The following is a 17,252-nucleotide window of genomic DNA, read 5'->3' on the forward strand; positions in this document are numbered from 1 at the left end:
TTTTGCAGCTAGATTTTTCCCCTCCAAGTGTCAGGAAGGGACACAAGCAGACACATTAGGCATAATTGCTCATATTAGGTATAATTGTTCATTAAGCCAAACTACTGCTGGCTTCTATTATCAGTTGAAGATCAAGGAGCACTCCCAGATTGCACGCCTGTTCTTTTGAGAGAAGTACAACTCCACCCAAGCAGTTTGAATTTCAGTTTCTAAGCCCATTTCCTATTCTCCTACAGCTCTTCCAATTTGGCTAGAATTAATTCCAGTTTTTCCTCATTATTGAAGAGACAACAATTGTTCCCTTGGAACTGTACAGTAAATATTAACAAAGATCAGCACCATGATGATAGCATTAAATAGCCAAAGAGAGCAAAGACTGAGAAAACATGTGATGACTTTAATCTTTCCACATATCCTGTCCAGCTCTATAATCCACTAAAAAGGCAAGTAGTTGCCCCAAATAATTCATATAAACTGCCCCAATTCCGAAGTTCAAATCAATATGCATCTTTTTGTATTGGCTCTTCCCTTCAAAACCTTGAGTGAAAAGCAACACAGTGAAATCAAAGTGGTTGCTGCTCCTACTGCAATGAAGTAATTCAAGTGGATCTTCATTTAGCCCTGTCAACAAAAGTGCGTATAGTCAAGGCTATGGTCTTCCCCGTTGCAATGTATGGCAGTGAAAGTTGGACCATAAGAAAGGCTAAGCGCCAAAGAATTGAGGCCTTTGAGCTATGGTGCTGGAGAAGACTCCTGCGAGTTCCTTGGACTGCAAGGCTATCAAACTGGTCAGTCCTAGAGGAGATCAACCCTGACTGCTCTTTAGAAGGCCAGATCCTGAAGCTAAAACTAAAATACTTTGGCCACCTAATGAGAAGGAAGGACTCACTGGAGAAGAGCCTAATGCTGGGAAAGATTGAGGGCAAGAGAAGAAAGGGATGACAAGAGAATGAGGTGGCTGGATGGAGTCACTGAAGCAGTAGGCGAGAGCCTAAAGGGACTCCAGAAGATGGTAGAGGACAGGAAGGCCTGGAGGAACATTGTCCATAGGGTTGCGATGGGTCGGACACAACTTCGCAGCTAACAACAACAACAAAAAATGTACTATTCATTTCATTGTTCTCAGCTTGGTAAGAAAACAATGGACTGATAAAGCTTTGCAAGATTTCCTGCTCAGGAAATCAACTGAATCCATTCGTGCCTGTGATAGATTATTTTAATCATTATTCCACACCTGCAAAAACTAAGGTACAATCTGCTCATGATAGAAAGTTACATGGATTTCCTTAAACTTCAGCTCACCAGCTCCCTAGAAATCAAATCCAAATTAAGCTTTTTCTCCATACATGGGACCATGTAGTGGTTAAAACCTGTCCATGATCATCATGGAGGATTCTGAATTGCTCCTCCTTGGATAACATAGGCATGGATCTTTCAAAAGGCGTTTGTAGTAATCCAACATGACTCTGAGATCACCCAGGAAGACAGACTACACTGGTCTACAAGGGGAAAGCCTTGGAATTAGGTCACTAAAAATGAAAATTAAGTTCTGAGTATTAACTTTCCCCAGTTTCCAAGATACAGCTTGAGGTCAAAATTGCATCAAAATAATTCAGAATTACAAGGGCAGCAGACTGAATGATATGCTGACTTTTCACATATAGGTAATCCTCAATTCACAAGTCTGTTTAGTGACCATTCAAAATTACAACAGCACTGGAAAAAATGACTTATGACCCTTTTTCACACTTACGACCATTGCAGCATCCCTACAGTCACGTGATCAAAATTCTTCTTCTTCTTCTTCTTCTTCTTCTTCTTCTTCTTCTTCTTCTTCTTCTTCTTCTTCTTCTTCTTCTTCTTCTTCTTCTTCTTCTTCTTCTTCTTCTTCTTCTTCTTCTTCTTCTTCATCATAATGATGTTGGAAGTGACCTTGGAGGTCATCTAGTCCAACCCCCTGCTCAGGCAGGAAACCCTATACCATTTCGGACAAATGGCTGTCCAGTCTCTTCTTAAAAACTTCCAGTGTTGGAGCATTCACAGCTTCTGGAGGCAGGTTGTTCCACTGATTAATTGTTCTAACTGTCAGGAAGTTTCTCCTTAGTTCTAGGTTGCTTCTCCTTAGTTCTAGGTTGCTTTGACAGGATTAAAGGTCAAACTTTTTTTTAAAGTAAAGTAACTGTCAGGAAGTTTCTCCTTAGTTCTAGGTTGCTTCTCTCCTTGATTAGTTTCCATCCATTGCTTCTTGTTCTGCCTTTGGACACTTTGGAGAATAGCTTGAGTCCCTCCTCTTTGTGGCAGCCCCTGAGATATTGGAACACTGCTATCATGTCCCCCCTCGTCCTTCTCTTCATTAAACTAGACATACCCAATTCCAGCAGCCGTTCCTTATATGTTTTAGTCTCCAGTCCCCTAATCATATTTGTTGCTCTTCTCTGTACTCTTTCTAGAAGCTTAGCAATTGACTCATATTTATGACGGTTGCAGTATCTCAAGGTCATGTAATTGTCTTTTGAGACCTTCTGACATGCAAAGTCAAGGGGAAAGCTAGAATTCACTTAACAATCGTGTTGCTACCTTACCAACTGCAGTGATTCACTTAACTGTGGCAACTGTTGTCATAAAATGGGACAAAATTCACTTAACTGTCTCGCTTAACAACATAAATTTTGGGCTATATTGTGGTTGTAAGTTGAGGACTACCTCAACTTACTGCCACAGTACTGCCACAGCTACTGAAATGCAGAACAGGTTCTCAAATTGATATACTTTGAGCATCTGCTGGTGACATGGTCTCCCCACAGACCACTCTGTCCTCTGATTTTAGTGTGCTATTATATCATTTCCCTTTACTGTTCCAGTTCTAGGAAAAAGAACTGGAAGAAATCAACATAAATTCACCTGCCTCACCACCCTTCCCCTGCCCCACCACCCTACACCAGGCCTTTGTGACACAAGCCAGAGCAGTACCTTCATCCTGGATTAAATACTGGTTAACAGATGCTGTGACAACAATTGACCTAGCACTGAAGAGCAGAAATTTTAGCTGGAGAGGCTACCATCACAGTACAATCACTTAAGTCCAAAACGAAAAAAGGCTAGCCATTGTCATCCAGGATGCATTTCCACACCTTATCTATCAAGCAATTCTTTATGCTTGTTTCTCCCCAATTTTCCTGATGTATCTCTTAAAATCAGGTCCCAACCATCTATCTTCCTTCCTTTACACTCCAATCTCCTCTTATACTCATATAAACAGAAAAATAAATGAGATATCCTTGCATCCAAGTGCTTTTTAATGACCAATCTTACCGCCAACATCCTCCTCACTTCACAATATGTTCCTTAAGGCCCAGGATGCACACAATGGCTCTCTCTCTCTCTCTCCCCTCAGGCCAAATGATGGTCTTTTTCTTACCCTCCACTCATTGGCAGGGAGCATTAATGGTTATTATTTAATCTATGGTAATCAATAGCACAAGAAATGAATAATATATATTTGAAAAGGACTAGCTTGATCCTCTCCCTCTCCTAATGAGAGAAATAGTTGACATTTTAATGTATTTGAACAACAATAGTAACTAATCATGAGCCATAATATAAGACAGATTTTTTTTAAGGAGGTGGAAAAATAAAATGACAATTAAACAAGCATCTGGCAAACACATAGAGCAGTCAGACATAGTAAATCCTGCCCCTCAAGGTTTAATTGAATACTTAAGTTTCCTTGCAACTCTCTAATTGTTTACAATTAAAGAAAAATAAAAACCAAACCATTTCCTCCATTTTTAATAAAGATTTCCCGATGCATAGAAATTGCACATTAGCCTCTATAAACATATGTTAAGAATGGATATTATGTATTCTATTTCTAACATGTCTCAACTTGTATATAGTATAAAAACAAATGCATAAATAAGATTGTTTCCAGAACTGTATTTATGTTCTGTGTTTTGATTTGATAGGTAACAGTAAGTGATAAAAGTAGACTAACAACTGAAATATTGTTGGCAAATTAATTAATATTCCAATTCCTAGGATGTGGTCAGTATACTATTTTTAATACATTAAGCCTAAATACCAAGCACAATGACACCAGGGGAATTAAATGCTAGTGTGGGGTACATGAGGATCAGAAAAAGTAGATTCAGAAAACTGAAAGGAGTAGGAAAAGGAAATGAAGTCCAAGTAGTTATATATTATTGTTTCAAAAGAAAAAAAAATGTTGGAAAATGGAGATTAGAGTAGGCACTGCTTATCCTCTGGTAGTCAGGTAAGCATTTATCCATGTGTACAGAGCTGCCTTGGAGGAAGTATGTAATCAGTTGAGGCCACTCAGACACAATTCACTTCTAGTCATTTCTTTCACCAGCCCCTCCTTCCGCAATCTTTTTTCTAATTCCTGGCAGCTTTATTTGGAATAAAATGGATCTTTTAGCTAAGATGTCAGTGTGATGCCAATAAATAAACAAAGCATAGATTACACATGTGCAGACAGCCAGCATGTCTGAATTTCTCTGTAACAAGAGAGATGCAATGTTTATTTATACATAATCTCTTGCCCTTTCACAGGTTCCTATGGTGACTTAGAAGAAGTTAGAATTCACAGCCTTCATTTAAGATATGAATACCGAATTTCAAGTTTACTTCTCTTTCCCCCCCCAAAAAATGCTGTCATCTGACCCATTTTCAAATAGTTATGAGCTAGACAACATACTGTATTTCAGCCACTGAAATATTTCAGCCGTTAAAATTACTCTTCGCTAAGTTCCAGTATAGAGGCTATGCAATACATGCAAGTTACAAACATGTTGAATCTTTTTCAGTGCTAGAGCATACCTGAGTGCATAACTGAAATATCACTTTCACAGAGACCCGACTTACCAGAGAATAATTCCACTAACATCTTAAACATAATCCCTTTCCCACCCAGTTGTTTATTTTTTAAAGGAATTATTTTAGGTATGCACGGTAAAACATTTTGAAACACTTTTATTATTTACCAGTTATCAAGTAGCACTGTTCTGAGGTCAGCACTATTTTTCCATGTCCCAATATGCCATGGAACTTTGGGAGCTCACCACAGCTTAAGTCAGTCAACCCTGGAAGTTAATTGGCTCAGCTTTCCATGCTTCCTCTGGAACATCAGGGCCTGGTGACTTCTTATTGGTGGCAACTCTCATCTAATCCTGCCCCCTGGTTCTGGGATTCTCCTACAGAATTTAAAGTGTGTGATACCACTGTCTCTCCTAAAACCAACCCACTTAGTTTTTCTCTCTGTTCCCTCAACACAAAATACTTAAGTGAGGGGAATACCAAGATAGATATTGGTAGGCAAGATGATATCTGATGCTCTTAGAAATTGGGGTCTGTTAGTTGAAATAAACTGAATAACTGATTCCAGGTATTTTATTACCAATTCAACATATTTAATTGCAGGAAGCTAATTCTTATGGATGTACAACTGCTATGTTACTTAATCATTTATGATTCGTTTAACACTTTCTAGTAAAGCTAAATACTTAAGAAATCATGAATCACTTTATTAAGAATATATAGACAAACTCATGAAGAGCTTGTACAAACAAGTCTATAATAGATCTTAAAAGTTTGCAGCTGTAACAATGAAGGGAAGAACCCACCATGTATAAAATGTTATTCCCTCAAGTGTTTTTCGGTTTCTAACATGCTGGAACATCTTATACTTGAGACGCTTTCCTTAAACAACTCCACAGAACCAAAAACGTCTGAGAGTTCTTTGTACATGTCATTTTCACAAGAATTAGTAAAAGTTACTATAGCTCAGGGATGTACAATTCAAGCCACCCTAAGGCCACTTTCACATTTTTAACTCACTTCTTTAACCAGAGAAAAACACTTTTCTTTCAACAGTAATAATTTGTCCTGTATTTAAACCATTCCTTGTTGACTCCTCCCCACTCCTCAGTCTACAGTACCGTATATAGCTGCTTTCTTTCAATCTTCCACTTTCTTTATGAATGTTACCCATATCTTTTTCTGTCTGCTTCCCAAATAGATGTCTCTGTGTTCCCATCAAATAACTATTATTATTTTATTTAGCGTACGATGAGAACATGACAAAAGAGAAGCAATCTCTTACTTCTTATATAATCCACATGAATTATATACAAAATGTCTACAGGGGTACAGCAGTGGCCTCATAATTGGATGTCCAATTCAATAGTCATCTGCACCCATAGCATTCCTTAAGCTACACGTGCTTCCTGGGTGGTGCTAAATGAGTGACAATGACCAGATGCAGCCATCCTGCCCTCTTGGGCCACACACTCATGACAAACAGAAGTGTATAAAATCAAATAACTATGTATATATAATATATAAGTATTTATAGGTAGTTTTTTTATCAATGTCTTCTAATGAGGAATACAGGTAAGTAATTGATGAATAAGTTAATCACATTACTGTATTTTGTTACTTTTTGATCTAGGATATGTTAGGCTTCTATTACATCAGAATGAGAAAATTATGTCTTTCAGCTATTTGTCTGTGAAATAATTGTTTATCCCTGTTGCATCCCCTAAGGTAACAGACCTAGAAACAAAGCTTATTCCTTAAATTGTATGAATTTATGTTACTCCAGGTCTAAGAAGCTATGCTAGAAAATCAAAACTATATAGTATTTTGTAAATAAAATAAATAATAAAAGAAAGGGAAGGAACATATGGTTAAATGAAACATTTTGCCCAAAGTTCATAATTGTGATATCCTTATCAGATGCAAGGTTAAGGTTTCTTTAAATCTCAGTCTGCATTACACCTGTACTTTGCCACATTGCAAGAGAATACAACAAATTCAAAACAGAATACTTGTTCTTTTTATAACAAACCCTTCTGTTTTTTCTTCAGTGACTGATAATTACTATCAATACATCACCAACTCATACTAAATTGGCAAAAATACCTAATACCTTGCTTTTAACTGTAATGCACCAGTTGAATGAGTGTTTTGTATTATTTATTTCAAAACAAACCATCAGCACAATCATGAATTAATTTTCTTTAGCCTATCCAAACTGTAGATTTAAGATCAATTAAACTACCGGTCTTAAATAAACTTTAGAAATGTTTTTTTTAAAAAACTCTAGCTTCATTTTATGTTGATAACTACATTGGGGTTGTTCCTTAAACATGAGTGGTTGAGGAGATGTATATCAGAGTTATATTTCAACTGTAATAAAAAGGATTGCTTACCTTCAGACAGGGACAAGTCATCAACTGGAGACAGGAGGTCTGCCTGTACAGCAAGGCCATCACTTAGCCATGTGGTAATCTGATTCGTCAAGATTACCTGCAAACAGACATGGAGGAGGAAAAAGTATTAGAATTACACGGTAGGCACAATAGCTACCTCAGACATACACAGAAAATGTAGCCAACCCTCAACGTCCACCATAATGTTCACCATTTCAACTCCTTTCTCAAACACTTGGATCAAGTATAGAAGCACCTCAATAAAATGTTGAAGAGAGCAGATCCTTTCAAAACTCAGCTCGAGATTATTAAATAACTTCACATTATACCTCATTTCTTTGGCGGGAAAGAGGAAGGAATGTCTCTGTTCAAAGGGAAAAGTGATAGAGAGATAGAAAGCAAAGAGGAGCCAGAATGAAATGTGATAAATGCTACAAGGTCTCAAGGTAGTGTGTCTGTATAAAGATCACTAAAATAATTCTTTTCTAAGTCAACACCAAGAGCCAGATGGATATCCAAGCTGGTACAGTGTGAATAAATGATATAATAAAAGATGAAAAAGACAAAGGTTACAAATAAATTGGAGCATCTCATCATTACAATTGTATGCTAAGATGGGAAGATACTGTACATCCAGTTATCCCAGAGGATTCATATAACAATATAATGACAGAGTGCATATTCTGAATGCAGGAAGCACGAAGTCAAATCCAAGTATTGTCAGACTGCTATCTGGAAACTTGGAAAGCTGTTGCCAGTCAATGTTCCTGTCAGAACATAAGATTCCAGGACTGTCTTCTTACAGAAATCAACTTGATAGCCATGCAATGGCTAGATCAGACATGTCAAACACAAGGCCTGGGGGCCAGATCCGGCCCGCGAAGTGGTTTCATGTGGCCCGCGAAGCCATCCTGGAAACAGTGAGGGAACGGCCCCCACTACCTTGGCCCTGGCCCAGAGACCCTCCTTCTGCCAGAGACCCTCAGATCTGTCCCACTCCTGCCCAGGGCCCCATAGGCACCCTTGATGCGAACTATGTAGAGCTGGCCATGCCCACCCAGTAGGCCATACGCACTCTAGCCACACCCACCCAGGCCACACCCACCCGGCCCCCTGAGGGCAACTGCAATGCTGATGCGGCCCTCAATGAAATTGAGTTTGACACCCCTGGGCTAGATGAAGGATATTAGCACAACACTACCTTTCCTCCTTGTATAACTCAGAAACTGGCAATAGTTTTCCAAAGCAGCATTATCATAACTTTGGCTACATCTGTGTAGTTTCATATCATCCTTGCAGAATAAAGAATTAGACAAAAGATAAAATAATAATCTCAGTTTAAATACCATTCATCTTCATCATCAAGCACTGGGGACAGAAATCTGAAATTCAATCTAGAATCAAAACTCTGTTTTCCTAAGGTTCTTGGGAGCCTTATAAGCACCAGTGAAGAAGCTTCAAGATATTAACGACTCAGGGTTAGACTGTGTGCCTGTTTCATAAAGACACGCTTATTCCCTTCATCTTTGACTACCACAAATAAAAAAGCATTAAATTTGGCCCCTTGATTCAAGCTAGGCAGACTATATGTTTTACAAAGTTATGGGGGTCAGGCAGTGTTAACCAGATTATTTCCTTTCAACATGCATGAAGAGTTCATTGTCATTGTCAGTCTAATAGTGACAATTAAGAGTCTTTGCCTCCCATAAAGTTTGGCAGATTTCCTTCCTTCCTTCCTTCCTTCCTTCCTTCCTTCCTTCCTTCCTTCCTTCCTTCCTTCCTTCCTTCCTTCCTTCCTTCCTTCCTTCCTTCCTTCCTTCCTTCCTGTTGGGCAAATGATGGACATCCAAAAGGTAATAAACACAATTTAGGGGCCACTTGTCATCTATAAGTAAATTCTATCCTGCTACCATCATTACTAGAAGAGATTTGAAAGACTACAAGAGGCAAAGAAACAACAAATCCAGAATACATATTTCAACACCACAGTAGTAAATTCAACACGATAGATAGAATATTGATGGCTACACATAACAATATTTGCTAAAGTAGTTCAGTATTAGTATAGATTTATATTAAAGCAACCACTAATACTAATCCAATACCAGTTCCAAATGAACAGAAATATAAAAACTAAACAGTAAGAGTTGTGAAGAAAAAGAATAGGAAACATTTTAGATTAATATACAGAATGTGCAGCCACATTATGACATGGTCTAAAGTTTTTATTGCCAGATGTCTGACACTAACTACATTATTCACAAATGTCAAGAGAACCCATGTGTGATGTGGTCATTTCAAATCTGTTCCAATGTAAACTAAATTCTGTACCATTGTATGCTTGTTCATGTCACATCACTTTTATATATTTCTTTTTTACACTAAATTTCTGTAATTCATAGTCCATTTCATTAAACAAGTCCTATTCTGCTAGTTTCCAGTTACAAAAAAAATACCTCATTATAACTGGAGACTTGAAAAGGTTTAATATGAATATATGTATCTCTATGTATGGATGTATATGTGTATACACACACACACGCATGCACACATGTTTTGTTGTTGTATTTATTCTCCCTTCCATTTCCTTTTTGCTTTCTTTCCTCTTCTCCAGTTGGGCTACACACATTGTTTCAGCCCACAGAGTTGCTACAAGGACAAAATAAGTAATTTCACCTACATTGCCTTAAGATCCTTGGAAAAGAATAGTATATACCAGAGGTCAGCAACCTCCGACTCTGGAGCCACATGTGGCTCTTTCATCCCTCTGCTGCGGCTCCCTGTCACTCAAAATATGCATCACAACCGCCAATGTGAGACACTTGCCAACACGAGGTTTATTGTGCTTTTTGACCCCCGGTAGGCCAACCATGGATAAATCCAAGTAAAGAAAAGTTTCAGAAGAATGTTGACGACCCTGATATACACAGATTGGCACAACCAATAAATTGCATAAAAGATAAATAAGAAAAAAACCAACAAACATATAGAGCTAAATAATTATAATTTAATATAGAAATTACTCACTTACTAAACAATTCCATTTCCAAATAGCTTTAGCTTTTTCCAAATTATTAAACCAAAGCTGGGAAACTAGAGAATAGCCTGTGTTCAATCATTGCATTTTCCCAAGTATCTCTGATCAATCCAAATCTGAAGTTCTTTGTCTTCCTGAATTCTCAAAAAAAATAATTGTAATTCTTTGTGCTCTCTTTATCTCTACATCAATTCAGAATCACAATACAGGTTGTTTTTGACTTATTATCACAACTGGGACCGGAACATTCATCATTAAGAGGTGTATTCATTAAGTGAGGCATCACATCATTGCTTCTTATTTTACTACCTTTTTTTGCCATGGTCGTCAAGGGAATCACTGTGTATGCTAAGATACGTGATAGACTCTGCTTGTCAGAAGATGGCCGGGAAGGTTGCTAATTGCAATTGTGTGATCTTGGGATGCTTCAACCATTTACACAGGACATAAAGAGGCTGCCAAGTGCCCAAATCTCAATCGGATGACTGCAGGGGTACATGTGATGGTTGTAACTTTGAGAATAAGTCATATAAGTCATTTCTTGCAACACTGCTGTAACTTCAAACCATCCTAACAAAATGGACAAAAGTTGAGGACTATCTATTTACAGGTTTTTTTTCTGCCACACACCTTCACCTTTCATTACAAAATTACTGTATATTTAGGTGGGAGATCTGAAACGTTTTCCTTTCTATCAGAAAAAGAAGAAATATAACATTTCTCAGTGACTTTATGCTTTCATTCCCGCTTCATTTTTACTGTTTCCTTGAATGCCCTCTGGGTAGAAATCCTTACTGTGAACTGAAACAACAGCAACAACAAACCCAAACATTTTACTTAGGCCTCACATTTTCATGCAGCAGCTTTTATACACAAATGAAAATTGCCCAAACACATAAAGAAGTAGGTATCTATCTTGTCAATGCTTCTTGAAACAGTTTTGACACCTTATCACTGAAGGTCCTGGACAGCACAGTGGGAAAAAGGGCCTACATTTACCTGCATCTGGTTCACAGCATAATCTGGCTATGATAATTCCTACTTTTTTATCCCTGGATTTAAATTACTAGAATAAACTCCATGTTGAGGATGGTTCAGAAATTCCAGATACAGTATATAACACCACTACTTAGTTACTGAACAGCATACAAGGCAGAATATTGTGTATTTTAAACATCAGTTAGTATCCAAACACTTTACTCGCTTCAATATTTGATTTTGATTTACAAAGTTTACCTATAAGCTTAAATACTTTGTAAAAATAAAATCTGCTAGAGGGGAATTGACTAATGTCTTACAATACATATAATATTCAATGAATAATATTTGAAATGTATTTACTTGAGCTGTTACATATCTTCCTTAGTATGAAAGGCTCTGTATTTAAAGAAACTGTCTGGGCAATAGTCTCAAAATTGCAATTTTATCAATTGCTTAACATACTTCTCTTCTTACAGTTTTATTTTCTCATGGAGAATGTCTGTTGGTGATCTAGGACTGCATGGTATTTGATTTCATTTGGATATTTTCAATTTCATAAACCAACCTGACATTTCTTAATGATTATGCAGCCACCTTAAGAAACAAAACACCAAAATGCAGTATAATATAAGAAGCCTTATGTACCACTTTTTATCCATAATCTTTCTATTCAAGCTGCCTTCTTAGAGGATATACCAGATTATACCAGCTCAGAGGAATTTTCTCTATGGAAGAGTTGAAAAGGAAGCTGGCACACCAGAGACATATCATTTTGACTGTGATTACTGAAGACACAAATTTTTTTTTATCATATGTAGTTGGTTTTAAGGGTGTTCTCAGATTTCCTGTTCTATCCTGTGCAGAAACAAAAAATAATAATATCGTAACAGAAATATTGGGAGGGAGGATTGAAAATTATGAAAATTGGTAATTTAATAGTGGCATTGCCTTTAATGTCCATCTTTGTGTAATCCTGTACCCCTTCAGTTTCTCATAGATAACTGCTCCAGAAACAAAGTTAAATCTGCTTCTATATGGATGAATAAGAACGTTATTTCTATGGTGCTTTTTTCTCAAATACATCTCCTGCCCTCCCCAGGACCACACTGAAACTACTAAATCTGACTCTGTCATCCCTGCAAATCTGGTTAAGTAAATAAATCATCCTCTGTAAACTTGTGGTCTCAGCCTCCTTGTTGGTTTATTGCAAAATTAAAGGAAACATAGTACAGAACCATCAATCAGTAACCAGGAAAGGTACAAAGGCTTTGGAATCCACCAAAAGGGAGGGGAGAACCTCACATGAAATGACTGTTTATTATGAGAACAGAGTAAAATTCCCAATTTCACATGCAACATCATTTAGGAAAAAATATGTATTAAAGACTTCCTATTGGGAATAGAAAAGGGAAAAGCTAGAAGAGAACTCTAAGAACAATGAAAAAGCTTTCTCCATTGGTATTATGTTTTTAAAACTATTTTTAGTGCATGTAACAACAAAATCAACCAAAGTACCAGTCAGTTTCATAGGGCTGGGACAGTAAGTCAGCATATTGCAGAGGAAAAAGGAATATATATATTTAAATCTTTAGGACTGTAATTTCATCTCCAAAACCTGAGACACATGCTTCTTGTGCCCAGAAATGTGATTTTGATTTGTGAATTACTGAAAAGTTACTCAAAAAAAATACTTCAAGTTTCAACGTTATCAAAAAAGAGTGACGAGTATCATGAAATGAATTTATCAAGCCATCCTAACCAATAAACAGAATGGCAACATAAAGCAGGACTAACATGATGAGTTGAGGTGATGGTCACTGTTCACTCCCTCGCTTTGCAAAAGCAATGGTATTCAAACTTGCACCTACTGCTGAAGCAGGCAGTATTACAGACAACCAATGGTGGGATTCAGCCGGTTCGCACCGGTTCAGCAGAACCAGTAGTTAAATGTTGTAGAGTTAGGACAACCGGCTGAACCCATGCTGCTTCTGGAAGTCCATTCTAGGCCTCGGAGGCCTGGAGGAGGCCTCCTGGGCCTAGAATGGCCCACAGGAGGTGCATGTATGTCACTTCCGGAAGTCCATTCTAGGCCTTGGAGGCCCAGGCCTGCATCCACACAGAAAATCAGTTGTTTAGGTATTTGAATCCCACCACTGCAGACAACACATAAGTATGACTAGACATTGGACTAGTGCAGGGGTAGGCAACCTTGGCTCTTTTATGACTCGTGGACTTCAACTCCCAGAATTCCTGAGCCAGCCAGCTCAGGAATTCTGGGAGTTGAAGTCCACAAGTCATAAAAGAGCCAAGGTTGCCTACCCCTGGACTAGTGGCTCCCTTAAACACTGTTGGTAAAAGCTGTTTGGTGGTTATTAACAGCTTGCAAAACATGGGTGAACAATTGCCCACTATTCAGCCAGGCTCGCTAGGAAATCACTATCATAGTGATATTTCAAAAGAATTAATGGTAAATTTCAAAAGAAATTCAAAAGAATTAATGGTCTTCTTAAAACTGTGAAAAACAAGAAGATGAAGTTTGAGAAGTTACTATGGTAAACCAATAGATTTCAGGAGGAAAGAAACAGCTTTAAGCATATAATGACAACATTAAAAGCTCTTCCATACCTGAACTGACAGTGTTCCCTGCAAAATTCCCCACAGAAGGTAAACCTCTGGGTGAATGAATCTAAAGCAGGAGGATGAGTATGGTATATCAAGTTTTTATTACATCTTTTCATTTAGTATTAAACTAATGGCACTCCAAAATGTCTTTAATTCAAAGCAGCTCATTTAATTCAAAGCAGCTCATTCCCCAAGCTGCCATTCATCTATATTTCTGGCTAGTAAACTCCAAATGACTAAGTTTTGATAGCATTTGCAGAACATGACAAACTATTAATATCAACATTTACCAGCTGTAACTTGTTTTTTTTTTCTATATGATGATACCATTCAATAAAGAATATTTGTAGCTCAGGGTTGAGATAAGAGGTCCTTGGTGCTCTCGGACCTTGGTTGTTTTCTTGCAGACATTTCATTACCCAAACCAGGTAACATCATCAGTGCTCATGATGATGATGATGATGATAAGCACTGATAATGTTTCCTAGTTTGGGTAATGAAGCATCTGCAAGAAAACAACCTAATTCAGACAGCACTAAGGACCCCTCATGATACCATTCATAGACTGAAAGCTGATGATATTGACTTTCAAACCTCTTGAAGAAAGCCTTTTTAATATAGATAGACGCAAAATGGGGTCACAATGGGGCCTCACACATATAGTTTACCCAGTGCTTTTTTTCTTTAAAAAAAAAAAAGTGCCAGAACTCAGAGGTGCTGTCACTGGGAGCGATGCGTCTTGCTACGGCATCGCCGCCCGTCCTTTGCACCCCTGCCCCTGCAGCTCAGAGCCACATGCCGCACGGATTCCCCTCCCCACAGCCACCATTGGGATTCCCCTCCCCGCAGTTGCCACACCGCGGCCTGTGCTAACCTCCCACCCGGAGTTGCTCCAAACCCCGACCCAGAGCTGTGTTCCTCGTGGCAGTGGTCTCCAGTGCCAAACTGCCTCTTTCCAACCACATCCAGAAAAATTTGTAATAAACATTGGAATTCTCAAGGCCATGTTTGGTATTTCCCAGCAATCTGTTACTGGAAGGAAAAAGCAATCCCTGCTGCGTTACTTATCCCAGAGAAGCATTTGCATGTAAGCAGGTATCCTTAGGGTGCCATAGTTATGGATGAGAAATATTGGTTGCAAAGTTGGCATTTCTGGATGTAATACAGATATTTTGGACTTATTTTTGTTTCTTTGCATGTCTGATATTTTTAAAAAGGCATATGCTACTGGCTACACTTATGCACATATATAACATCTTTTGCTAGGATACATGACCACTGCTTGTCCAGAATGTGAAAAGTGAAAGATTGTGACTAAACAAAATTGTAATGTACAGATAATACTACCAGAAATTATTTTAGCCTTTTTAATAAATGTTGTTATTGATGTTAAGCTCACCATGGAAAATATCATATATTGTTATGTATATACTAGGTTAATTATTTAAAGACTGAAGTGCAACATAACTAGATTCTAAATAATCTATTTTTCAAAACACACAACAGTCCAAACAGTAAAAGTAAAGTCCAAATTCAGAATATTTCATTCTTAAGAATTGTTTAATTTAAAGTGGTTTAGATGTAATAGATGGTTATAGATTCAAAATAGTTTTCAAGAGTGTACAAAAGATACTATCTTTTTCTAGCATCAGCTAAATTAGACATATTACATTGAGAAAAATGTTTCTCATTTCTTTCCTGTTACCTTTATTGATTTCATTGCAGAGATGTTAACATAGGAAATAGATTATTTTGTTATCTAATTTTACCTTCCAAAAGACAGAAGCAGATGAAAAATGTGAGTTTCTTTCCTATTGATTTTTTTGAATTAGCTGTTTTAGATTCTAAAAGTTTAGTTCCTAAAGAAGTAACCTTGTAAATAATTTTAATGTCCTCCTCTAGTGCAGGGTAGGCAACCTTGGCTCTTTTATGAGTCAAGGACTTCAAGTCCCAGAATTCCTGAGCCAGCATGGCTCAGCTTGGAAACCTCTCTCTTTCCCCTCAGCGTGGCTGGCTCAGGATTTCTGGGAGCTGAAGTCCACGAGTCATAAAAAAGAGCCAAGATTGCCTACTCCTAAAGCCAATAAAGGGAGCTTTTTTTTTTTTTTTTTTGCAAAAAAAAAGGTGCCAGAACATCGTTCTGAGCGTTCTATGAGAAAAAAAGCCCTGAGTTTACCAAACAAGCACTCAGCTGAGATTCTGGCAAAATCTACTTCACAGCACTATACTTGACAGGAGATAATCTTTCTTACTCTGTTACATTTTTGTCACTGAATTTCAGTTTGTAAATTAAGCCTTTAATTAGAAATTAACTTTATAATTCACTTTCCTACCCAACGTTCTTATTTCAGCACATCTTCCGAATATACTCTGGCCTTAGAATTTTTGCCTACAATAAAACTGTGCTTGACATTTCATAGGTTGGATATCATCTTTGCTGCAACTTGCAATTTTGTCTCTGGATCCTTATGACAGCTGACAAAAATATGGGCAATCTATAGCAGTACAGTCAATATTTAAATCAGAAGAACAGGCCCAGGGTTTTAGTTGAAAACAATGAAGCATCAGTGCAGGCTAGCCCTTACGTTTAATTCTGCTTTCTAAAGAAAAAAAATCCAAATTATGCAACTCATTTTTAAAAGCTTTCTGGGAAGAGGAGAGATTGGATATAACTCTATACCAAAGGTTTAAAAATAATCACCAAATAATTAATAGGAGTTCCAGAACAAGGGGGGGGAAACCCATACAAAACACCATACAAAAATGTGCTCGTCTCAAGCAGTTACATGTCTTCAAGCTGAAACTACCACCACCCAGAAATAGCCTTAGGGTATTGCCTTTCCTCTCTCTAAGCCAGGAGTGCAGCCAACACAAACGTAACCTTCAAAAGCTACCCTCCTGCCCCGTGTTGTTCTGCTCCACAAAAAAAGTCTACATGCCTGGAAGGCCTGTTCCATAGCCGAACAGCCCATACACTTGCAGCTTGTACAAACCTGTTTGTAAAGACATGCCCAAGATATTCCCAAAGGGCAGGGTGGATCAGATTGCATTCCCTCTTCCACATCCTGCCAGACACTGGGGCTTAGAGGTTAGTTTCAACATGCTTTTCTTTTCCTCCAGAAAATTTCTGAATAAAAGCACAGATTTCTGAATGAAGATTTGAAAAATGTGAATATTGTAAGAGTACTACACAGTTGTATTTATTGGCTGATCAATGGGATAATTCTAAATTACACTAATTGTTTGCATTTACTACATGAAGATTGCATCAACCAACTCTTATGGTAGATTCCATAGGAAGCATCTAATTAAATGTAGTTTTGATGTGGGACAATACTATTTTTAAGATTCTGTCTTAATAAGTTCCATTATTTTTACAA

The 17,252-nt window shown here is 37.7% G+C and overlaps 1 protein-coding gene across 1 annotated transcript in view; it reads right to left on the reverse strand.

The window, feature by feature from the left end:
* Positions 1–17,252, reverse strand: part of RAD51B (RAD51 paralog B) — a 377,386-nt gene that overhangs the window by 269,904 nt on the left and 90,230 nt on the right. Inside the window, exon 8 of the mRNA XM_081312768.1 lies at positions 7,233–7,329. Coding sequence (XP_081168894.1) covers positions 7,233–7,329 — 97 coding nt within the window. The remainder of the gene's footprint in view (positions 1–7,232; positions 7,330–17,252) is intronic.

Source organism: Vipera berus (assembly GCF_964194415.1).
Source record: "Vipera berus genome assembly, chromosome: 1".
Classification (NCBI taxonomy): Eukaryota; Metazoa; Chordata; class Lepidosauria; order Squamata; family Viperidae; genus Vipera; species Vipera berus.